The sequence below is a fragment of the Abrus precatorius genome, unplaced genomic scaffold (genome assembly GCF_003935025.1).
Source record: "Abrus precatorius isolate BTA unplaced genomic scaffold, Abrus_2018 Scaffold11, whole genome shotgun sequence".
NCBI lineage: Eukaryota > Viridiplantae > Streptophyta > Magnoliopsida > Fabales > Fabaceae > Abrus > Abrus precatorius.
In genome coordinates this window covers 6,087,956-6,113,965 of record NW_020874303.1, presented here as the reverse complement: position 1 = coordinate 6,113,965, position 26,010 = coordinate 6,087,956, and the positions used below count along the sequence as shown (strand labels likewise).

Here is a 26,010-nt window from a genome sequence, read left to right as displayed (position 1 = left end):
TAATTTCTTTTATTAATGCATAGTATAACGCCGCTTTCCTTGTGTCTGACTTTGGTTGCGACCGTGCGATGTCTACAATGCACACTGTAATTTGTGATTTTTAATGTAGTATTTTTAATTATTTTCATGTATTATCTTTATTCTTATGAAATTATTAATAATACAACTAATGTTACATGATAAACAAAATATCAATTCAATTTCTTTTTCAAAATTTTATATTGGCAAAGACAAACATGGAAATTATAGTGATATTTCCTTTTTGTTTTTTACATTATCTTTTACTATTTTAACTCAAATTTAACTTTATATACATCATATTAAGAGACTCTAATTTTATGGCCACGGTGTCAATGAAATTATTTTTTTCTTTCATGGCAATGAAGTTTCTAATTAGTAAATTTAAGATTTTTTTTCTTAAAGTTAAATTATATGTTTAATATACTACCTTTAAAAAAAATACCATTGCAAAGTTTTTTATAATAATAAAAAAGAATTTAATTTTAAGGTATCATCTATTTAAAAAAATTTATGTTGCCAACTAATTAAAATAGACCATGAATATAATCTTTAAATTAATTATTATAGATATTAATATTGTTTGTTAATTTGACAGTCCATATAAGTGATTATAAAAAAAATTACACTGTTAATATATTTAGTACTAAATTTTAATAAAATAATTTATACTTTATTTTAAAATTAAATTTTAGCTTGTATAACGTATTTACACTTGGTAATAGAGACAAATTTCAATGCCATCTATCTAAATGTAAATGATTTTATATTACTTAATTTAATTTTATATGATTTTATATAGATAACCTCAAATTGTCAGAAACTTCAGGCTTGATCAGAGTGAATCCACGTTCAGATTTTTTTTCTTGTGAACGGAAAATGTAATATGTTAAACTAATTTTTTGTCAATAATATTTTTTTAATCAGATTAGTATTTTAAATTTATCTATTAAAATTTTATTTTATTTATTTATTTAAATTCAGATTGTATACGAGATGTTATCTTATATCTATGACTTATTAAATATCCTTATGAAGTAATAAATATAATATAAAAACTTCTATAAAGTATAATATAATTAATAAAAAATACTAAAAAAATCAAACTGTACTAATTTAATTTAAAAACTAAATTTAAAAATATATTTAAAATTATTTTTGCATTCAAAATTAGATTTAAAACTAATTTAAATAAAATGATAATTTTAAAAATAATTTAACAAATAATATTAAATTTAAAAGTATTTTTAACCAAAATTAGAGATAAAATTAATTTTAAACGAACTTCAAGTTTTAAAATCAATTTTAAATTAATTTTAAAAATTAAAATAATTTAAAATTCAATCTATATAATTAAATTTAAAATAAGTTTAGATTAATTTGTGTCAACCTAAAGTCTAATCTATACACAGCACTAGTCACCTCTACCTTTAACGTCAGTATATATGTTTCTTCATCAATTCAATAATTTGTGTTAATGTTAAATATATATATATATATATATATATATATATATGCAAGTTATTTTCTCTAAAATTTAAAATAAATAGAAATTAAAAGTACAATAAATTTAATAAGTTATAAAAATATTTCATTTCATTTTTTATATTTATCTCAAACAGAAATATAAATAATTAGTAATTTTATTATCTTTTATTCTTTCACATATAATATTGGAGCTCTTCTTTTAATAAATTTCATGCCATAAAAAATTTATCGGTTTGTAAATAAAAAAAAAATTAAGGATGAAAATATGAAAAAAAAAATAGGATTCAAATTCAGGAGATAAAATAAAAGGTAATAAAATAAATTAAATAAAACTGAAAAGTTAAAAAATATTAAAGGAAATAAAAAATTTATTTTAAATTTGAATAAATTTTTTTAATAGTTTATGAAATAAGATAATTAAAGGGTATAAAATTTTTATATATCATAAATATATTATCGTGATTATTTTTTTAAATCGTTTTTATTTATTTTATCAATAATTATATATAATTTGTGATAAAAGATTTATATTTAATATTGTAATCAAATATTAAAATAACTTATAAGCTCCACAAAGAACAAACTTATTATGACGGTTAAATATTAGGGTTTTGGCTTTTTACATTTTAAATTTATCAGATAACCTTCACCAAAAGTTTTCTTGTTTCACGCCGTAGTGGTTTTTCGTTACCATTTGCTACAAACGTGCAAAAATAATAGGCGTTACACACTTAACATTTCTCAGACTCGTTGATAGAAAGAAGTGAGAAAAAAGTATAGAGGAGAGAAAGAAAGAGCAGAAGGTAAAAGAATGAGTGAAATTGAAGAACAAGATTTCATCAGTGCTCTTCCCGATTCACTTCTAAGTGCTATCATTTCTCTCCTTCCTGGCACTGAAGGTGTGAGAACCTGTGTCCTTTCCCAGCACTGGAAAATTATGTGGAAGTACACTTCACAACTCAACTTCAATCAGAGGCTAATGTTGAAGCCCTTTATCCAACCCTATCTTTGCAGGACAAACCTTCGCAAGCGTACTTTTACCCGTAAGATTGTTCACCAGGATGCAATTGCTCAAACAGAAATTTTGATCAATTCAGTGTTAGATTCGCACTTGGGTTCCTTGAAAAGATGCACCATTGTCCACATGCCTGAGAGTTGTGCGAGTGGTGAAGCTGTTGCATGGATGAAGAAGCTTGTGGAGCAGAAAAAGGTGAAGGAGCTTTACATGGAGAGGGATGTCCCTACGGCTTTGCAACATGTTCTTAGAGATGTTACAAGGACACTGGATTTACCTTTTGAGATTTTCACAAGCTTTGAGGTACTTGAGTTGAAGAATTATAAACTTAAGATTTCACCCTCTCGTGATGTTTCTTGCCAGGTTTTGAAAACTTTGACCCGTAAGAATGTGAATGTGGAGGTAGATGCTTGTGAAGGGATTTTATCTTATTGTTCGTATCTTGAAAATTTAACCCTTGATGGATGTAGTTTTGAAGTGGTAAAGATTCATAGTCCAAAGCTCAAATTTTTCAAGATTATTAAAATGGTTGTGACTGAGTTTGAGGTTTATGCTGGAAACCTTGAGGTCTTTGTTATCAATACTGTTGTTTGTAACCCTCGGAAGTTGGTTTTTGTGGCCCCAAATGTTCAAACTTTATGCTGTTTTTGTAATATGGAAATTGGAATGCGATCTTTTTGGCCGGATGGAGGCAAGCTCTTGACGTCAAATGAGATTCTAAATACTTCCACTGACATTCAGGTGAGTGTTTCTTCTCCATTCACCACTCCTTTGAGTTTTTTTTTTTTTTTTTATGATCAATATTTATAATAAAAGTAATAAAACTCAAACACTAGAATTTATCTAAGAGATTTCGATATTATGTTGTGAACCAACAATCAGAATATCTTACTTCATTAAATGAAGATACATGAACAATATTTAAATTACATCTTTGACCCACCTTATACGTAATAGTTTTAGATGTTTAATATAAAGAGTGATTTGAATCTATCTGTATTCATTCCAAACTAAGGCTATGAATTTTAAATTGTCCAACATTATTACTAATGCTTAATATATCTGACTATTTCTTTCATTGCTGTATTTCCTTACTGTCAGAGTCCTCAAGATCCAACTACAAGCTTTGCTAGCACATTTGAGAATCTTGTTACTCTACGTATTGATTTAGATTTGAAAACCATTACCGATGCCATGACTCTCTTTTCTGCTCTTAAATCATGTCCTAATATACAGAACGTTGAAATTAATACCCATGTGAGCTTACTTGAGCAACCATATATTATTCTTTTCAATTATATTTTTATATGCTTTAGTAGTGCATTACGTAACAGTTTCTTCTTACTAAACAGCTCAACAATTATCCAAGGAATTATTTCTTTAATGGGATTGTATGATGAACATAGCAACGATGATGTTCTGTCTTGCCCCAAACGCTTATATTGGAGGCAAAGGGACCCCTATGAGTGTGTGGATCACCAACTAAAGACCCTTTGCATAAGGGGATTTTCCGGCAAAGAATTGGAAGTTGAATTTCTGAAATATATAATAACAACCGCAGAAACCTTACAGAAAATTACTGTTTGGTTTGTAGACAATAGTTCATGGGCAGAAGCCACTGAAACTCTGTGTTTGCTATCATTTCAAAGAGCCTCTAAGAACCTGTCCATTGTTCTCAATCCTGGACCACTGTACATGGAAATTGTAGATGGGAGCTTTGATGAGTGGGTCTTGTCTCTAAGAAAGAATTGAAGTAAGGTTTGGTGTGATTTTATACAAACTTATTTTGAAATCCATTTAAATTAAAATAATGTACATTATTTACATCGAAGTACTTGTAATTAATCATAACCCAATGGACTAGTTGAAAACTAATTTAACTACCAGCTGGGTTAGTTATGTGCCTACGAAGTAGTGAGAGATGTATACTTAGAAATCTGCAATATATGCAGAAGAAATAATCAGCAAGGTGCTTACAGCTGTGCACCTGCTACATTCTGTTTATTTCGTGGATATATTTAAGAAGAAAGAACCATTTTCTTATACCTGTAAATATTTAAAAAAATTTATAGTCAATCTAAATTTTTTATTTAACTTATATTTAACAGGCTAATAAAATAATAAATTATAATCTGTGTAATAAATTATAATATGTTAGATATAAATTATATAAAAGGCTCAAATAATTTAAATTTAGTATAATAATTTTTAAACTTACATTAATATGATATGAGAAAATCATGCTCTTTTAAGAATATTAACCCATGCAATTTTTAAAAATAATTTTGTACATTCATTAAATACAAATAGATTCTAATGCACGTTTCATTTAATTTTACATATTAATTAAGTTTTTTTTTTTTATCAACTACACAAATGCAATAGTTTAGAATCAAAATAAATTATTTATTTAAATAAAAAGAATTAAATGTATTCTTATCCTTAGCTGGCAAATCATAGGCATATTTGTTCTTAGCTTTGCTGCTTGTCCTTTTAAATGTTTATAACCACAAATTGATGGGAGAGGCATGAGTGACGAAGCAATTAGAATATATATAATAATTTTGTTTTTTTAACTAAGGTTTTATACAAGTGGAAAATTTAACTGATAAGATTAAATAGGTATCTTCTAATTGGATTTCTTCTAAAAATGACATGGCGCAGAGGATTGTTTCAAGATTATCTGCTGTTACAATCCAATTCAATGCTTGAAAGTATGGAATGGAACGTAAGGGTCTGTTGCATTGGATTAATTGGTTGTTAGTATATGACTACCTCCTCCTCCTTTTTAATATTATTGTTGTTGATAATAATAATAAAATATTAATAGTACATTACTAAAAATTGTCATTTATTAACAAACAAAACTGTAAAGTATTATTATTATTATTATTATTATTATTATATCGATTGAATTGTTTGTTAGTATAATACACATAATATTAAATAAGCTTACGATATTTATACTAATAACTTAATTATAATAAGAAAAAATTTATATCAACTAAAATAATCTTAATGTTTATCAATTTTTATTTATGAATAAATGTCCTTTTTTTATAGTTTAGCAAAGATAAAAAAAATTATTAGACATAACCAATAATGCAGTTTAAATGTTTGTAATGAACTCGTGCAGATTTTTTAAATGTGGCAAACTACACATCTAAAGCTTCTAGTAAAAAGTTGCACAAAGTTTGAAACTTTGAGTGAAAATATAATCACCCATAATCAAATGGTTGACGAAAGAAGAGTTATGTTATTTATAATTATTTTATTTTATTTAATTCAGATTAGATAAATATCTAATATGATTTTTAAATATTATATTTTTAAAAAAATATAATTAAGATTAACCTAAGAGTACATAATATTTATATTTTACCAAAGTTAATAGATATTGATTTTTGCAAAAATTAAAAATTTGGAGTTATTTGCACTTAGCAATAAGAAAATATTAAAAATTTACAAGAGAACGTTACTATATCAAAAGTCTGTAATTTCAAGACCAACGACACTAATCAAATTTCTAAATTTTCTTTTAGCAATAAAGTAACTAATTAAAAAAATTTAATTTTAGTGTAACGTCTGAATAAAAATTCTTACACCACTAATTGATTAAAATTTATTTTAGATATAATTTTATATTAATTATTACATAAACTAATAAATTAATATAGCAAATTTTAATTAATGACATTGTTGTTATTATATTTAAATTTTTTAATAAAATTTAAAATATCATTCTTAGCAAAGTTAGTATATATGTTAAAAATAAATATAACTTATTTGTAAGGCATAAAGTAGCAAGTTTATATTATAATAATATAAATATTTTTATGAATTTAATTTGATACACCAGAAGAATTAAAAATTTTACATTTTCAATCAATTAAAACACATTATAAATATAATTTATATATTAATTTTGATAAAAAATTAAAATTTATATTATTATGACAACTCATATAGGTGACAATATAAAAAAAAAATTACATTGTAAATGTATTTAAATTAAATTCATAGTTTATTATTTTTTATAAAAATTAAGCTTTAACTTATTTAGCTAGGTAACGTACTTGCATTGGGAAGAGACAATTATCTTAAATATTTTAATATTAATTAAATTCATTTATTAACACCAAGCACTCAATTTGGTTTAAAAAAAAAATCTCACATCATAATCACCTGAGTCTTCTTTAAGAAAATTATTAATAATACAATTAATGCTATATATATAAAAAAATATATCTCAAATTCAAATTTTGTTCAAAATTCAGTATATGGCCAAAACCAAACATAGAAAGTTAAAGTTGTATTACCTTTTACTACCTGAGTGAGAAAGCTGACCCAACTCGCGTCTTTCATGCATTATGCTGTTTCATTTCATAAATGACCAAAACCATTTATTACCTCAGCAATCAAAATGAAGCTACTCGTGTCCTCCATGCATTCTACTGTTTCATTTCATACATAAACAATCTTCAGTACATAGAATTCTAAACCACCAAACCCACACTCACTTTCCTCTCTCCCTTGATCTCAACTCTCATATGGCGCCCCCCCTTTCCAACTCTTCTTCTGCAGCCAGAGACATGGGGGACATGGGGGACAAAAGAATCAGAAAGAGACCAAAGATGGAGAAGGTGATGGGAACTGAGGTGGTTGCAGATTTCATCAGCAACCTCCCAAATGAGATCTTAATCATTATTCTCTCTAAGCTTCGAATTGATGAATCTGTGAGATGTGGTGTTCTCTCAAAGAGGTGGTTGGGTCTCTGGAAACATACTTTACATATCGAAGTTGATATGAGGTACATGATAAAGCCTATAACCCAACTTTTGCAAGCAAGGAAGCCTCGCACACTCCCAGATTTCAATACTCTTTCTCCATCCATGCTTAAGGTTGGTTATGGCTGTAATACTCGGGTCATCTTATTGATACTTAGTCACTCAGGTCTCACATCTAGTTGTCGATTTCGGCATTTGAATAGGAGCTTTGGGTTTGGGGAGGTAGAGACTTGTATTGATTTGCTGATTGATAGGAAGAAAACGTTGAAAGATTTGAGTCTTGAGTGTGTATCTGATTGTAAAGAAACCGCTGAAAAAATCGTGTCTGAAGAGAATACTTATATACTGAATTTCCCACCTGGGAGTTTTGAAACTCTTGGTTCACTTGAATTGATCAATTACACAATTGACTGTTGCCTCCCTTTTGAGAAATGTAGCGTACTCAAAAACCTTAAGCTTAAAAGGATCTATCTGGATGATGTAACCCTTAGTGGGATTTTGGAAAACTGTGTGTTGTTGGAAAATTTCATGTTACTTGAGTCAACTGGGTTTGAAAGCCTCGTCATTGTGAAATCAAAGCTTAAAGTTTTGCAAATCCAAGCATTATGTGTGGAGGAGATTGAAATTATTGCCGAGAACCTTGAGGTTCTTTTGCTTGATTCTATCATTTGCTCAGCAAAGGATGTAAGTATTCATGCCCCATTCCTCAAGACTTTTCGTTCTTACAACTATTCAATGTATGCAAGAATGGTTTCCAATGAAGAAAGGAAATCGATTATGAAAGCCCATCAGATCTTTGCACGCTGTGCTGATCTTCTGGTACGTTCCCTTGAATAGTTCTAATGTCTTATGACATCTTTTGTATATGACTACACTATTTTATATATCGTTGTCTTCTATAATGTGTTTTCAAAACTATGTAGATCGGATCATTGGACTACATATACCTGTTAAACTGTCATGCGGTTGAACATTTAAATTGCTCTTCAGCCACACCAAAAACTTGATATCATATCATCCAAAATATATTTGTAAAATAATAATTTCAGTTCAATAGATTCAAACATGGATTGGATTGATTTTTAACATTTCTGGCAGCTTATCCTGATATGACTCAGTTATCTGAAGTTTTCAACACAAGTTACTTAGACTGGTAAGATTGTGTTGTGGACTATAATCTCGTGTTTGATTGATGCTAGTAATGTTTCATTGGTAAGCTATTTGAAGTCCTTCTAGGGAGAAGAAGCAAGGGAGTGGCAACTAAGCAAAAATAGTCATGTAGCAAACAGAATACCAACTCGTGCTGTAATGGCATCATCGCAAATTGCGCTTTAGAAATTATATATTATAATTAGATAGATTTGTTTTGAAAGCATTCGTTCTTTTTATGAATTAGGTTTTCTCCTTGTATATCAAGTATATTGGATGTTAACTATCTTTTCTTTATGTTCCAGGGACCAACAACTTGCAATATTTTTCGAAATTTATCAACCTTATCGATGGACTTGGATTTGAACAACATAAGAGAAGCTGGAATTCTTTCTTATATCATGAGATTATGTACAAATTTACAAGTTATCGAAATCGCTCTACCTGTATGTATTGCTATCCTTTATTGAAATTTCTATCACAATATTTCGTTCTTGACAAAACTATTAACAAATTCTGTGCTTTACAGGTTTTCAGACCAAGAAACCCTAGTGGCAGTAGCTCTAGTCATTCTGACTCAACGTTTTGGGAGAGGCGAGAATTGTGCTACTGTATTCATCAAAAGCTGAAGTTCGTGTACATGAGAGGATTCAGAGGCAAAGAACAAGAAGTAGAATTTGCGAAGTACCTGATAACAAGGGCCACTGCGATGGAGAGGATTACCCTAATCTGTAGTGACTCAATGGGAGTGGCTGAAAATTTGTTATCACTGCCTAAGGCTTCTGGTAAACTCTCCATCAATTTGAAGCTGAATGCAAATAATCCTTTGGATGAGTTTGATAAACATCAAAATAGGTTGCTAAAGCGGTAAAGATTTCTGAGTTCCTATATGAGGTTCATGTCAAGCTAATAGTTGACGCATGTGTCGTCAACTAATAGACAATATTGCATAGCTTGTCTTAAAATTCTCTGACTGCTTTGAACTTATGTTACATTTGCTTCCGGATTTGTACTGTTGAAGTTGTTATTGCTTTCTGTGATCGGATGGTTCTTGTTACTCTTTTATGCATTGACAATTATTTATTCTGGATAGAAATTTTAACGTGAGTGTGATGTCGTTGTTACCCATATTAATGCTTCAGAATTACTGTTAAAAATTACCACCAATCACGCAGATTTTCCGGTTGGAATTATTATCTGGTAGGAATTATTTCAACGTGTAGTTTTGAGTTCTACTATTAGTTAATGAAGTTGTGCTAAATACTCGAAAATAAAATGTTATTGCTTATAACAGTATCATGACTTAAATGTAATATTTTTACGAGTTTAAGTAGCAACATTTATAATACCTTCACTGTATTTTGATTTTTATTCAATGACAACATTTTTTAACTTTGTCAACTATATTCATCTATCAATATTCAATATATTATACCTTAATCGAATTTATATACAACTCTCATTAAATGAAATTCTTTGTAGAAAGAATTTTACATCTACACAACTTTTTTTTTTGTCCTATGAAATAAATTTAAAACATACGAGAGATTCTCTAATCCATAAAACATTTCAAAGTAAAATTACAAAACCTTTTATACACGAGAGGTTTCTTCACATATCCACTTGAAAAAAAAAAAAAAAAAAGAGACAGTAGTCGTTGTTCTAAGCCAAGTCCAATATGATAATTTTATTACCTTCATTAAATATTCAAAACCTGGGCTTTTTATATGTAAATACAATACCTTTTCAAATGTTAATAATTTCAAGACTAAAAGACTTTTACAAGTAACATTTGCTCTCACTTTTCATTGACAATATACGCACATAAATTCTATAGCAAATCTTATATTCTATACCTACTTTCTCTTATATCTATTTGTAAATTCTCTTTTCTTTTTCTATTGTATCATATATCACTTTTTTTTCTCTCTTTATTTGTTTCTTTCTTCCTAATTCTCTCTTTCCACCTATTTAAACCAGAGAGTGTCTAAGATATCATTTTTCTTTCTACAACTCGCGCACCGCCACTTTTCATTTTCACCACGTTAACAAATTTCTCACGTTTTCTCTCCTATGCATCGATCACCTGAAAGCACACACTTACACAAACACAACATTCACGCTCTCTCTCTTTCACTCACTATTCACACATGTATGCATCTACAAACTCACATATATAAATAGCACATAACGCTCACATTATTACACATCACAATCACACGCACTCTTCCTTTTTCCATTCACTCATATCTCCTAAGGTTCTTGAAAGTTTGGAAAAAGATGGAAGGAAAAAATTTAAAAGCTAAGAGAAAAAAAGATAAATAAAGATTAATAAAAAATATTATAAAATAAATAACTTAAAAAATCTATTATCAGCCATTAATATTTCAGTTTATGTTAGTTATTCTTTATTGTTTTTCCGTTATTTTGTTATAAGTTGTTAGGTAGTTTGTTTTCTGATTTTTGGCTTGTTCTTCTCTATCTTAGCTATATTTGTATCATTTTGTTCAATTCAATGCCAATACAATATTTTCAATTGTCTCTTTCTTCACATTAAGATGGTATCAGAGCTCTTCCATAGAGCTCTGGTTCGTCTCTGATCGTTCGTTCTATTTTTTTTTTCTTCTTTTTCTTTCTCGTGGAACTCCAAGAATGGCGAATCAAAGCTTTGCTGATTTCACAACCAATCCTTTGAACCCATAATATCTTCATGCTAATGAAAATCCTGCTCTCGTTCTTATTTCTCTGGCTCTTAATGGCAAGAATTACCATGTTTGGGCTCATGCTATGAAGCTAGCACTCAAATCGAAGAACAAAATCATATTTGTCGATGGTAACTTTGTTGAACCTTTGCAATCTGACCCGCTATATGAAGCCTGGGATCGTTGCAACACTATGGTCCTTTCTTGGATCCAACACTTTGTAGATGCATCGATATTGAAATCTATTCTATGGGTAGAGAAAGCCTATGACGTCTGGAAGGATTTGTACAATCGTTTTAACCAAGTGATATATTTCGTGTTGCCGATCTCCAAGAAGAGTTATACAAGTTAAATCAAGATAGCCTTTCTGTAGCTGAATTTTACACCAAACTGAGAACTATTTGGGAGGAGATTGATAATTTTCATCCTCTCGCAAATTGTAAGTGTTTCATCCCTTGTTCTTGCGGTGCAATTGAAGTGATTAAGACATATAAGAAGCAAGATTGTGTAATTCATTTTCTTAAAGGTTTGAACAAACAATACTCCTCAGTTAGATCACAAATCATGTTGCTTGATCCTCTACCTGATGTTATAAAAGTATTCAACATGGTTATTCAGCAAGAACGTCATCTTAATATGTCTTCTTTGTCGATTGACTTTGTTACCGATGTTAAAAGTCTAGTTGTATCATCAAATCATAATTCTCAATCGCAAGGCAATACAAATGGAACATTTTGTGATAGAGGAAGATCTAACAATAACAATAAAGGTCGTGGAAGAAGCTATGGTGGAAGAGGCCAACAAGACAATAAATTTTGTACCTATTATGAGAGGACTAACCATACCGTTGACACGTGTTATTTCAAGCACGACTTCCCACTAGAATATCAATCTAAATTTGCAAGAATGGCAAATTTTGCAACTTCACTTTCTTTAGATTCAAGAGTATCTAATGACTCAAATCTTCAAGAGGTCGCTCCACTTGTTACTGGTTTCACAGAAGAGCAATATCAATGTATTCTTGATCTTTTACAGCAGTCTAAATAGCTTGTACACTCAGTGAATGCAGTTAATGTTCCTTCTTTTTCACACGATTCCACTTCAGGTAACCGATATGACATTTGGTTAATTGATAATGGAGCAACAGATCATATCACCTTTAATCTCTTTAGCCTTGTCAATTGTAAGCTTGTTAAACCAATTCTTATTTCTCTACCAAATGGAGTCAAAATTCTCACAAACATAATTGGCATAGTAATTTTTTCTGAAACTTTAGTCTTACATGATGTTTTATATGTCTCAGCCTTTCAAGTAAATCTTATTTTTGTCTCAAAATTAATTCATGTCATGCATTGTAATCTATTTGTTGATGAGCACTACTGCTTTATTATGTAGAAATTTACCAAGAAGATGATTGGTTCAGCTAAGGAATACCATGGATTATACATGATCAATGCACCTACACCTAAAGAAACTCAGTCTCTTAGTGTCACAACCAATACAATATCTACTAAGGATAGTGATATATGGCATCTTAGATTAGGTCACATTTCTGATTCAGTCATGAAAGTTGTTTCTAGACAACTTCCTTTTATCCCTCCCTGTGACATTCCCTCTCCCTATGATATTTGTCATTTCTCTAAATAAAGAAAATTGCCACATTCCACTAGCAATTCACATACACATAAAATTTTTAAAATTCTTCATGGGGACATTTGGAGCCCTTTTTCTATTTCATCTATTTTTGGTCATAAATATTTCTTAACCTTGGTAGATGATTTTTCTTGGTTTACATGGATTAAATTGTTGAAAACAAAATCTGAGGTTAGAACACACATAACTCACTTTGTTTCATGATTGAAACTCAGTTTGAGACCAAATTGAAATGTTTTCGAAGTGACAATGGATCTAAGTTTTTAATGCATGATTTCTTTCAATCCAAAGGAATAATCTACCAAACCTCATGTGTTGAAACACCTCAACAAAATGGTGTAGTAGAGAGAAAGCACAAACACATTTTTAATGTGGTAAGATCTTTACTTTTCCAAGCCAATTTATCAAAAACCTTTTAAAACTTTTTTGTACAACACTTTGTTCACATCATCAATAGATTACTTTCTCCTCTCCTAAAGTTTCAATGCCCTATCAATTACTATATGATAAACCTCCAAATTTGACCAACCTTAGATTTGGCTGTTTAGCCTATGCCAACACACTAATAGCTCACAGATCAAAATTCTGTCCTAAAGCAAGGAAATGTAGTTTTATTGGTTATAAGGAAGGCACAAAAGGATACATTTTATATGATTTGCAGTCACATGATTTTTTTGTTTCCAAAAATGTCCTATTCTATGAGTCTACCTTTCCTTTTGTAAATACTCAGCAAACATTCACACACACAACACCTAACATTGTTCCTCTTCTTTCTACAATTTCACCCATTGCTAATATACCCTCTACCTTGCCAACTACATCTTCTTCACCCCAACCACACAATGTTCCATTCACCTCTACCACATCACCCCTCCCACTCTACTAGACCAACCTCCTCAATCCACTAATATAGATTCTGTCCCACCACCACAGCCTATTAGACAATCAACCCGAGCCAAACACAAGCCATCATACTTGTCTGATTATCATTGTAATTCTGTGATTTCCTCAAGCTGCCTCACTCATCCTTCTCCAAGTAATTCTAACCATCCTTTTTCCAAGGTTCTATGCTATGACAATTGTTCTCCTTCTTATAAAAATTTTTGTTGTTCTATTATTTCTACCCCTGAACCCACTTCTTATACTCAAGCTTCCAAATTAGACTGTTGGAAAAAGGCTATGAATGTTGAGTTAATTGCTCTTCAGCAAAATAATACTTGGTCTCTAGTTGACCTCCCCAAAGACAAGACTCTCATTGGATGCAAATGGGTCTACAAAGTGAAATATCATGTTGACAGATCCATAGAGAGATATAAGGCCCGCTTAGTAGCCAAAGGCCATACGCAATTAAAGGGTGTTGATTATTTTGAAACTTTTTCACCAGTTGTCAAAATTACTACTGTTAAAGCTCTTCTAGCTGTTGTTGTAATAAAAGGCTGGCATTTAGAACAGCTTGATGTGAATAATTCCTTTTTACGTGGTTCTTTGGATGAAGAAGTTTACATGGTTCCTCCACCCGGCCTTCTCCCTTCTAGTTCTACTAAAGTTTGCAAGTTGCATAAGTCTCTTTATGGCCTCAAACAAGCCAGTCGCCAGTGGCACTCAACTCTGTCTGCTGGCCTTTTATCTCTCAAATACAAACAGTCCAGTGCTGATCAATCACTCTTTGTTAAAACTTCTTCTTCTTCTTCTTTTATTGACACTCTGGTTTATGTTGACGATATAGTCCTCACTGGTGATGATCTGCATGAAATCTTCTCTGTTAAAAGGTTTCTGGATGACAAGTTTAAAATTAAAGATCTTAGGTCTTTGAGATATTTCCTTGGACTTAAAATTGTTAGGTCCAAACGTGGCATTCATATGAATCAACGCAAATACTCCTTAGAACTCTTAGAAGACAATAGTTTGTTGGGGTATAAGCCTGCTAAAACACCTTTTGATCCGTCAATCAAGCTTCAATTTGATCGTGGTGATCCAATTTATGACCCAGCAGCATATCGCAGACTTGTGGAAAGATTGATTTACCTAACAATCACCCAACCGGACATTGCTTACTTAGTTCAACAATTGAGTCAGTTCATGCCTAAGCCACTGAATTCTCATTACAAAGCCGCTTTACGGGTCCTGTGTTATCTGAAGGCTTCCACTACTCAAGGTCTTTTATTCTTTTCTGATGTAGAGCTTCACCTCTCTGCTTTTGAGGATTCTGACTGGGCGTGTTGCCTTGATACTCGTCGTTCTATAACCAGATTTTGTGTCTTCCTTGGCTCCTCTCTCATTTTCTGGAAATCTAAGAAGCAGACCACAGTATCTCGATCTTCCTCTAAAGCTGAATACCGTGCTTTCGCAAGTTTAACGTGTGAAATTTAGTGGTTGCACTATCTCTTTCTCGACCTCAACACCAAGTTAGAACCAATTTCAGAATATTGTGACAGTCAGTCTACTATTCATCTTGCTCATAATCCTGTCTTCCATGAGTGCTCCAAATATTGAGATTGATTGCCATGTCGTCCGTGAAAAGCTTCAACAATGGCTCATCCGCTTGCTTCCGATTCCATCCTCAAATCAGCTTGTTGATGCTTTCACCAAGCCTATGTATCATACCACCTTGGATTCCTTTGTATCCAAGTTGGGACTATGTAATATCCACCACCCAACTTGAGGGAGTATTACCAGTCATTAATATTTCAATTTACGTTAGTTATTCTTCACTATTTTTTTGTTATTCTGTTATAAGTTATTAGGTAGTTTATTTTTTAATTTTTGGGCTACTCTTCTCTATCTCAGCTATATATATAAGACTGATAGCTCTAGTTGAAAGTAAAATTTGTATCATTCTGTTCAATTCAATGCCAATATAATATTTTCAATTGTCTCTCTCTTCTTCCAAACTAGAACATTAAGAATATCAAAACTCTCAAACAATAGTTATAATCAAATAAACATCCATCTTTTCTTCCTTTCCTCCCATAAACTAATTTCCAAATAAAGGGGTTGTGTTTCAATGGATTTTAAAATTTTAAAAATATAAAAGCAATAACAAATGATGCTAAGTTAAGTGTGGAAAAGGTTATAAATAATAAATATAAAAAGTTACACATAATAGAAAGAGTTTTAAATTATCTCTAAAAAGTCATTTAAATTTTTTTTTATTTGACATAAAAATTGTCTAATAAAATTTTATAGTATTTTAAAACTATTTTTTCTTATTATTCAAATACATAAATTGTAAAAATTTTAAAATTTCATATCCAAACAAAAAGAATTTTAGAAGGGATCGATGATCTGGCAATAAAAGATTAAGTTCTAGAAGCCTTGAGGGAAACGAGACGGGTTAATATTGGGTTTCATTTTGATCGGTGTGGTATATAAAATTCAAATAAAGTTGAGGTAGGGGCTGAGTTTTGGATTGAAAACATTGGGGTTTAAACAAAAATGAAGATTAAAAGCCCAACTAAAAAGAATGAGTCCAAATTTAGTTAGTGACATTGGGTTGAACTATGGGTCCAATATTTTGGGTCTGGAATCCTATAGGCAACGTTTAAAGAATAATAACTTCATTGATAAAAAAAAAAAGAAAACAGTACAATAACTTATCAGTAATAAAAGGGGTGGATAATGAATGCTGAAAGTTGGGCCAAGTCACGTCTTTTTTTGTTTCATATTCTCACAAGTTGGGCTTTTTGAATTTCCTAATTATGCCAACGGCTTATGTACCCGCTGTCAGACTTTGTCTGTAGTGTTTAGTTTTAAATATTTGGGCCTTTTTCCCATTCCACTATTTGCTATGAGCTAGGGTCGGGACTTTTTGGTCCTTCATTTAATGGGAAGTTACATTCAGTTTAAAAAAATAAAAGCCATTCTCTTGAAATATGGAAAAAAAAAAAAAAAGGCCTTCTCTTCCAACATCATCGTTATTATCATGATCGTAATAATAAATGAAGTACTTAAATATAACAATTTAAATTGTCTCTGTTTATTATTTAAGTTATAATTATTATTATCATTGCTATTATAGTTGTAGTCTTATTTTTAATAAATATTTTTTCTCGTAAAGAATTAATTTGTATGTCATGCAAATAAAATAGTAATAAATTTTAAAATTATGTTTCAATCCCAAGTTGTTCCCAAAAAAGAAAAAAAATTCAAGTGTATTACTCAAAAAAAATTTTAAGAAGACAAAAATGAAAGAATATCCACCCAATTTTTTTGCAAGTGCAATGTGCTGATTACTATACCGTTCATGTGATATAATTTCGTAAAGGTTACTGTGTAACTATACCATCTTATACTTTGTGCAAGTAAATTTTTTTATGTTTTTTATTTCTAAAGAAAAAAAAAACTTATGTCTACGATGTTTTAAAATTGCAGAACTGTCTTTAAATTTATTCAATAATAAGTAATCACAATGACTAACTTACTAAGAAGCACTTCGATAACACATTAACAAAGAACACTCGGACATGTGCAATATGTTACTTAAAACTAAGGGTCTAAAGGTAGTATTCAACATAATTCAAAAGAGACTATCCCTCTATAGAGGAAATTATGCATAAAGTCTAAATGGCTGGCACTAGAGTTTGCGAAAGATGATGTGAGCACCAAATTTTGGATTAAGAGTGAGCACTGTGACTGGAGCATGTGCATAGGAAGGAGAAAGCTCAAATGAGAAACGTCGTAAAAGCAATGCCAAAGCCATCTTTGCTTCAAGCATAGCAAAGTTTTGGCCTACGCACACTCTTGGACCCCATCCAAATGGAAAAAATGAGACTTGGCCCTTTGTAGCCTTTGCAACTCCTTCAGAAAACCTTTCTGGTTTGAACTCAGTAGCATCATCTCCCCAGATATCACGATTCTGATGAATCAGTAGTATTGGTAAGGAAATATGTACTCCTTTAGGTAGGAAAAGGTTTCCAAGCTTCACATCCTTTTTCACAGCTCGACTAAAATACATTATAGGTGGGTATAACCTCAGAACCTCGTATAATATCATGGTCACCTATGACAAACAAAGATAAATTAAGAAATGTATTAAAAAGTGTGTTTAAAAAATGTATTGTTAATGTTTTTAACAATAATTAACATAAATTTAATAGATTAATTAATTTATTATCATAAATAACGTATGGTTTATTTTTAAGTAAAATATTTGTTTCTATTACTTTTTCTTTCAAAATCTCTCTTCCAAACAACTTTGTAAAACTATGTGATACTTACAATTTTAAGGCGACTTAGCCCATCATAGTCCGGCTTTTGGTTTCCAATAACATTCAACACTTCCTCCCTAGCACGTTCTTGCCAATCGGGAAACCTACTCAACAATATCATTGTCCAAACAAGCAGAACCGATGTGGTTTCTTGCCCTGCTAGGTAGAATGCATTACATTCCTCAACAACATCTTGATTGGTCATTTTCGCAGTCTTTTTGTTTCCATTTTCTTGCATTTCCTTGTGATTTGATTCCAAAAGTATTCCCAATAAGTCATTGCTCAGAACTTCACCAGCCGCCATTGCCTTCTCTCGTTTGTTGACGATACCTGCAAGTAATGCTCGTACATCTCTATTAATTTGTCTCATCTTCTTATTTATAGCTGTTGGTAGCAACCTACAAATAGATCGTATAAATACTCTTATTAAATGAATATTATACGTACAGGTCTGAAACAATGTTTAGCTATGCCTAGCAATGTCTAGGTAAACAATAAAAAAAATTGATAAAAGTAGTTTTTTATTTAATTTAGTTTTTGAAGTATTTTTTTTAAGTTAGTCATTTTTATTAGTTCTATTACATAGATGTCCTAGTTAACACTGAGATATCTTTCATATCATTTATTTAAATTAATTTAAATTTTTATTTAAAAATAATTAAATTTATCTAGGTCATGCTGGCTTCTTCATTTTTCTTTTTCTTCTCTCCTTATATCTCTCCCGCCCCTTTCTTCCCAAACCTACTTGCTTTGTCTTACCATTCCAGTTTTACCCTTTCACAACATTCATTTTCTCTTCCCACAACCCTTTTTCCTACTCTTCTCTTCCTTCTCTCATAGCTTTTTCACTCTTTCTTCAACTCATTAGTCTATAAAATCCATCTATTCTAAAGTTAAAAGATGGAAAAAATTAATTTAAAAAAAAAAAAAACAAATAATTTAGTTAACTTCAGTATAAAAAAATTGAATTTAAATATTTATAAATAAAAAAGATTATAAAAAAAATACATATTTATTGTATTAACGTCATAAGAGTATAATGAATATTTTTTAATAAATTTTATTATTATTCTTAAGGAATGAAAAGGTTAACAAAATTCATAAAAATAACATGATTTTTATGCCAATGAATATATATTAATAGTCTTACCACCATCCTGGAATGTAATAGGTCCGTAATTGCGTAACAGTTCGAGCTTGCTCTTTCAAAAGTACAAAAATTTTCTTTCCTTCTTCATAACTGCTTCCAAATGCAGTTTTAGAAATAACATCGCAAGTCATATTTTGGAGGAAAGGCCATACGTCAATTTCACATTTGCCGTCAGAAGACAGCATCCCTTCCCATTGGGTAACCAAATCATCGCAACATTGATAAAATATAGGTATCATGATCTGCAAGGTAATGAAAACATGAATGAAATTTTCTAAAGTACTTGCTTAACATGTTTCTAAGTAATTAAAAATTCAAATAAAGTACAACCATAAATTAAAGTATGTATATAAATATATGTATTTATAACCTTTAGTTTATCTAAATAGAAAGCAGGGGTGATAATCCTTCGATGAACCTGCCATTTTTCGCCCTCTAAATTTGCGAGTCCAGTGCTCAATAACTGGAAAAGGGGGTTCAACTGAGGTTTCTCAAAATCATGGTTCTTGTTGAAGACTTCCTTGATTTGCTCCATGTTTGTGAGGATCACTTTTGGTCTGGTACCTTCCCAGAAAAATGAGTAATTGCCTACACATGATTAGTGCAATATGACATCAACTATTTGAATAGGATTAAGAATTAACGACCTAAGATAAACATGTTTCAGAATTGAACAAAATGCATATAAAGGTGAGATTTTTTAATATAAAATCTTTATATTTAATTGATATATTTATAAATTGGCTAAGATCCACGACCATTTGACCAAACAAGAGTAATATTTGAAATAAATTAAAAATAAAATATTTTTTAAGATCTGTCGTAATTTTATGACAGACAAATGTTGCGATCATTGCTCAAGTGAGCAACGAAGTACATGTATTGCACCACACGGCATCATAATGTACGTATAAGTCACCCCATAGCTTTGTCCTTCAATATTATATTAGTTAAGCAATTATAAATAATACGAGTACTCTAGCTCGCTTGCTCATAGCATCATTATCAATTAAAAACTCAGATAAAGGTTGGTTTCTTCACATATGCCTTCTGAATATAAAACTTTTACTTTTATTTTTTAATTATATTTTTTGTCCTTATAAATATAAAGCATTTTACAATAATTCTTTATAAAAAAATTTATTAGAATTTAGTTCCTAAAAAATTAAGAAATTAAAATTTAGTTCTCGACTTTTTTCTGTTAAGTGCTAAGCTGACGGAATATTAGCTCAACACATCTATGTGACTCCACATGACATGTATGTCATTTAATTTTTTTTTATTATTTAAAATTATATAATTGCAAATAAGTTCCTAAATACATTTTACACAATTGTAGAAAAACTTGTTTAACTTTTTTTCTTTCTTTTTCACAACCCCTCTCCTCACCTTCCCACAACCCCATTTCAGCACCCTTTTTCCACCCTCACTCCTTCCCCCTCCCCTCATTAATACTTTTTTATTTTTCATTGAATTAAACTCTTTCTCTTCACTCCATATTTAAAACTTTCATTTTTAAACTTTGTACACGTTTCAAATTAATCTTTCATCGCCTAACATAAAACCTTCACACAACCTCTTAATATCTAAAATACAAACAAAAATTTAATAAAAAAAAATTAAGGAACGAATTGGTAATAGAGATACGAATTAGGGAAAGGATAGGAGTTAGGAGTGGGATAAGGGAAGGAGTGAGAGTAGGATAATAGGGAAAGAATTGGGGTTGAGGGGAGGAGAGGGAGACATGGTAGTGCGGGTGTGAGGAATAAGAAAGTGAAGGAAAAGAGATGGGGTGGTGTGGATGGAAGGAATAGAAAGGGAGAGTGGGAGAGAGAGGAAATGTGGATGAGGATAGGAGTATAGGGGTTGGAGGAAGAGGGACGTAGGGAAGGAGTAGTGCGAATGTGGGTTTGGAATGAGGAGTGTGGAGAAGGGAGAGGAAGTGGTGCAAATGAAGGAATGGGAAGGGGTGGAGAAAAGAGGTGGTGAAGATGGGGTGTTAGAGGGAGAGGGGTGTGGATATTTGAGGAAGAAAGGGTATGGAAAAGGAAAGGAATGGTAATAGGTAGTACACATGGGAGAATGAAAAAGGGTGGGAGAGGAGAGTGGTACGAACGAAGGAATGAAAGTGAGAAGAGGAAAGAGGTAGTGCAAATGGGAGAATGGAAGTGGGAGAGGGGTGGGGAAAAGAAAAGGGTGTGGGGGAAAGGGGAGGAGTGGTGGTGTGAGAAGGGAGAAGAAGAGGGAGTGGAGGTGAGAAAAAAGGGAAGAGTAGGGGTGAAGGAGATGTGCTGAAAAAAGAGTGTGGAGAAAGGGAAGAGGAAGGGAAAAGAAAAAAGACTTTATGCAATTATATAAAATAAGTTTAAAGACTTATTTATAAATTTTAATTTTAAATGATAAAAAAAATGACATGATATTATATAAAGTGTTGAATTGGCTATTCGTCAATATTTAACAGAAAAAAAATTAATAGCATAAACTAAATCTTAATTTGTCAACTTTACAGAAACTAAATCTAAATAAAAAATTTTACAAAGAATTATCATAAAATGAACTCATCCTATTTAAAAAATACCAAATTTTTTAATTTAAAAAATAGACAAATTTTCTAATTTAAAAATGTACTAATGGACTAACAAACTGGTCTATCAAAAATTTTTAAAAACAATTAGTAAGCTATTAAATTATTAGGCTAGTCTACCAAAAATTAACTAAAAAATTAAGAAAACTTACAATAAATAATTAAAATATTTAAAAAATATATATTAATAAAAATTAAAATTTTATTAATATTTATTCACTTTTATTAAAAATAAATTTTAGACCCAACAAATTAACCTATTCCAACTTATCATTGACTAGCATTTTAGCTAGGAATAAATTAAGCGAACTGGTAGATCCATATCATTCAGCCCAATTGGCCAATTTTAGTGGATTTAGCAAACCAGCCTGTGGTTTCAAGTCCATTTTAACTCCCCTTACATTAATATAACAATTAATGCTAGTGTTAGTATTAAAAATAAAATAAAAATATTACGAGTCCTATATTGTCGGCTCTTAAAGAAGAAAATGACAATGCTATTTAATCCTTGAAATATTTCCACCTAATGAAAAATCATTTTCTGAAAAATACATGCGTCAATGAGCACACCACGTAATCTCATATAAAAGAAAGTCTGGTGAGCAAGCGACTATTCTAACCCCGTAACCTCATATCTCTTTGATTTAATGAAAATTTAACATAACATTAAATCTTTTATTTTTATAAAATCAATTTCAATTATCTTTTAATCAGTCTTCTAATCTTATAAAACACCATAACAAGATTTAAAAAATAAGTAATCTAAGAGTGAAAAAAAAGCCAAATTCCACTGCACGTTGCTTTTGAATAACTTTCGTAATCATTTCTTTGGTTTCTTCTTTTTGCTTTAATATCCCGAATTTAACTTTAATTCAAGATCCAGAGAAATATCCCACTGTTGACATTTTTTCTAAAATAGGTAACAACTATTCACCCATTCAATAAAGCGATTAAGGATTAAGAATAGTTTAACAACTTTGTTTTGTGCTACGAAGAGTTACTAGATATTTATTATTTGATGTCGTATATTAGACTCTGAAAAATTAATTGTAAAACTCAAGAATTGATAAATGTTTCATTTTTTTTTAAAAGGAAGAATAAACAAACCTTTAATCAACTAACAGAATATATGGACAATTGGTCAACCAGATAGTTTTTGTCTGCTATTGTCAACCAGATACTTCATCCCCATCCTTGCTATTTTATTAATATTCCACACTCTTACTTTTAAAAAATTCAAAATAATTATTTATTAGTGAACAATCTTACTGGAGTCTGATTTAACAGAATTATGTAAAGACTAAATATTTAATAAAAAGTATTAGATAATGGTATATTCAAAATATTAAACCAAAATCCAAAAATGAAGTTATTCAAAATCTCTCTACTTTTAGATTTTAAAAAAATAAAATTTAAAAGCTGTGAAATGTGACTTAGAGTAATAACGTGAATTCATATTTAAAAATTCTTACACTTAATTTAAATTTTTTATTTAATTTAAATTTAATGATTATAATTTATTATTTTATTAATAATTAAATTTAAGTTAAATAAAAAATATAAAACTTTTCAAACTTACGTTCTTCTCGTATGTATAAACGAAAGAAATAGGGAAAATTTAGTAGATAAGCACGTACCGAATTTGTTGACAATGTGGTCAATAAATGTGAAAAGATGGGGTGCTATGTCCTTGTCATTTGAGAGAGAATTTGCAGATTTTTGAGATATTGCAGCTTCCTTCCTCGCCTTAGCCATTTCCTTAGCATCCCCAACCACAAGTTTGTATGGATTGCCCTGAAGGCCCTGCGATCTCAACACTCTCTCAAATCTCTTTGGCCTTAGCCATAGCATATTCAGCACCTTCCACGTCCATAGTAGAATCAGAGGCACCAATATGAGAAAGCACGTTGCAGTTGTTGAAGAACTTACCTTAATCACCATACTCTCTGGAATAAACACTGAACGGTTCTAAACAGAGGAAAGGGGTTATTGGCACGCCCAGAGACCAACAAGGACTATTTATTTCTTCATTTGTTCGGTGTCCCTTTAGTTCAGTCCCCCGAGCCCACAAGTATTTGTGGTTCCAGCAGCTCAGACAGCTGCCATTATTTTTTACTATTTAAATTCAAATATAAAATGTTATAAATTCGAGTTAAATGCTCTTAATTACATTTTATACGTTAAAGTTATGTTTATAAAAAAAATTTAGTGTTTTTAAAATATATATGCTGTGTTGGAAAGAAATAAAATATATAAAGTTTGTGTTTTAAATTTTCAGGGTAAATTAATGTTAATTTTTATTTAAATTTAAGTTAATTAAATCTATTTGAGGATTTTTTAATTTCAATTCTTAAAATTGGGTTTCAATAATTAATAATACTAAACTTTTATAAAAAAATATTAATTATATTTTAATATCTTAAATATAATAAAAAATTTAAATAAAAATTACTACTTAAATGGTATCTCAAGAATACTAATTAAATAATTAATGTTATTGAATACATTTTTTTACATGTACTTTTTATTGATTTTTAACCTAGTATCCTTAAGGCCAGAGATGTTAAGAGGGTGGAGCGGACATAGATAGTAGCCCTATCATTGGTATCTGCAGATAAAAATTGGGATCGAAATTTTTATTTTTTTTTTCACCATCTGCACCCTACAATTTTACCATTTTTTATATTTTTATTTAAGTGAAAATTTTTTGTTTAAATAAAAATGTAAAAATGGTTTCATACTTGCCCTGTACTGGTACGGTTATTCGTTAAACAAATTTTAAACAGAATTACTATTATTCGCGGGTATTCACGAGTATCCGTTGATATTTATTAAAAGAATTATATTTTTTTAAAAAATTACCCTTATTTAAAGTAACTTATATTTAAAATAAAAAAAATAAAGCACTTAAGTTATAAAAATAGTATAATATTTTATTACAATAATAAAAATACAATGTTAAATTAAATATAATAAGTATAATATTTAAATATACATAATAATATTTTAATAATTTTGTGATTACAAGAATATGAAGGTATAAATATCTTAATATTTGCACACACCTCGTTAATAAGTGAATAAAAAAATGCGTTTAATTAAACTCACAGGTATTCACTTATACTAGTTTTATCCATGGTGAATTTTTATTTGTGAATATTCACGAATACAGAGTATTCTTGTCATCTCCTCTTTACTTTAAGGCACTTAGTTAGAAACACTCATACTTTAAATTATTTTAAAAGTGTATAAAATATTTTTATAATTTTAAATAATAAATTTAATATTTTTTAAAAAATTAAAAATAAAATATAAATGAATCATATTGAAATTTTTGTTTTGTAATTTAGATAAAAAGTAATTATTCTGTCCAATTTTTTATTTTAAATTAATTTTAATTTATTAAATATTATTAAGATGAATATATAAATTAATCTAAACTTTTATCAAGTGAAAAAAAAAAAAAAACTAAAGTTTGCAAGCTAAACAAAGTGAGACCCTTTTATCTCCACTGCTTGTCTTTATTTCGAATGGCAGCCAGTTTCCTTTGTTGTCCCTTCGAAGGAAGATGCGTTCATATTGTCGGTGTCACCCTTTATCAACATGCAGCAGAAGATTCCTCCACATTTAATTATTTGATTTAGCTTAACAACGATGTTTCCTGGATGTTTGGTATCGGAATGTTTTAATTTTCTCGGAACTTTGCTTAAAAAGTTTCCTTAGGTATAAGATAAAAAAAAAATTATTTACAAGAATTTGAGATTTTTAAAAATTTTAAATTATGAAGAAATTAAAATTTTTATTTTCTCATAGATATTCTCATAAAACTTTCGAAAAAAAATATTCTATTTATCTTATTTAAGTTTATCAATTTTAAATTATTTTTATAATTTTTTTTATTAATTTTTCTCACACTCTCTTCTTTATAGCTACTCTATTCTACTCTTTAGTAATCATGTACTCTTAATTTTGTTAATTTTTCTCTCTCAATTCTAAATTCATATGTAAAAGATATACTTACTTATTAAATTTCTAGGTTATATCAGTTCATCAAATTTTATCTTGACTATATTTTACGGCTAATATAAAAAATTAAATATTTAAAATAATAGTTTTAAAATATAATTATTATATTAAAGATATTAAAATATAACAAATTTTTTAAATTAATTACTATTATTATTTTTATATTTATGTTTATTTTTTAATTTTTAAAATATTATAACATAATAACTTTATTATTATTTATATTATTAA

At 29.6% G+C, this 26,010-nt stretch overlaps 4 protein-coding genes across 6 annotated transcripts; 3 read left to right on the top strand and 1 right to left on the bottom strand.

Moving 5' to 3' along the window:
* Nucleotides 1–2,317: 2,317 nt before the first annotated feature.
* Nucleotides 2,318–4,273, top strand: LOC113855526 (F-box protein At1g80960-like). Its single transcript, XM_027487166.1, has 2 exons — nt 2,318–3,262; nt 3,623–4,273. The coding sequence occupies exons 1-2, from the start codon at nt 2,318–2,320 to the stop codon at nt 4,271–4,273; spliced, it is 1,596 nt and encodes a 531-aa protein (XP_027342967.1).
* A 2,798-nt stretch (nt 4,274–7,071) lies between these two features.
* On the top strand, nt 7,072–9,328 carry LOC113855524 (F-box protein At1g80960-like). The gene is made up of 4 exons (XM_027487165.1): nt 7,072–8,127; nt 8,545–8,613; nt 8,763–8,903; nt 8,987–9,328. Exons 1-4 carry the CDS (start codon nt 7,072–7,074, stop codon nt 9,326–9,328), a joined length of 1,608 nt encoding a protein of 535 aa, XP_027342966.1.
* Nucleotides 9,329–11,723: 2,395 nt separating this feature from the next.
* Nucleotides 11,724–12,806, top strand: LOC113855523. The gene is made up of 4 exons (XM_027487164.1): nt 11,724–12,174; nt 12,265–12,342; nt 12,463–12,470; nt 12,555–12,806. Exons 1-4 carry the CDS (start codon nt 11,724–11,726, stop codon nt 12,804–12,806), a joined length of 789 nt encoding a protein of 262 aa, XP_027342965.1.
* A 4,374-nt stretch (nt 12,807–17,180) lies between these two features.
* On the bottom strand, nt 17,181–23,846 carry LOC113853697 (11-oxo-beta-amyrin 30-oxidase-like). 3 transcript variants are annotated; one of them, XM_027484234.1, is made up of 5 exons: nt 23,391–23,846; nt 19,540–19,757; nt 19,170–19,411; nt 18,030–18,417; nt 17,181–17,811 (listed from the first exon to the last, which is right to left on the bottom strand). In XM_027484234.1, exons 1-5 carry the CDS (start codon nt 23,692–23,694, stop codon nt 17,386–17,388), a joined length of 1,578 nt encoding a protein of 525 aa, XP_027340035.1. In that variant the 5' UTR covers nt 23,695–23,846; the 3' UTR covers nt 17,181–17,385. The 3 variants fall into 3 exon arrangements, with proteins under 3 accessions (XP_027340035.1, XP_027340037.1, XP_027340036.1); XM_027484236.1 differs by having other exon boundaries at nt 17,182–17,811; nt 19,540–19,733; nt 23,391–23,758; XM_027484235.1 differs by having other exon boundaries at nt 17,183–17,811; nt 19,170–19,408; nt 19,537–19,757; nt 23,391–23,758.
* Between the last annotated feature and the right edge of the window lie 2,164 nt (nt 23,847–26,010).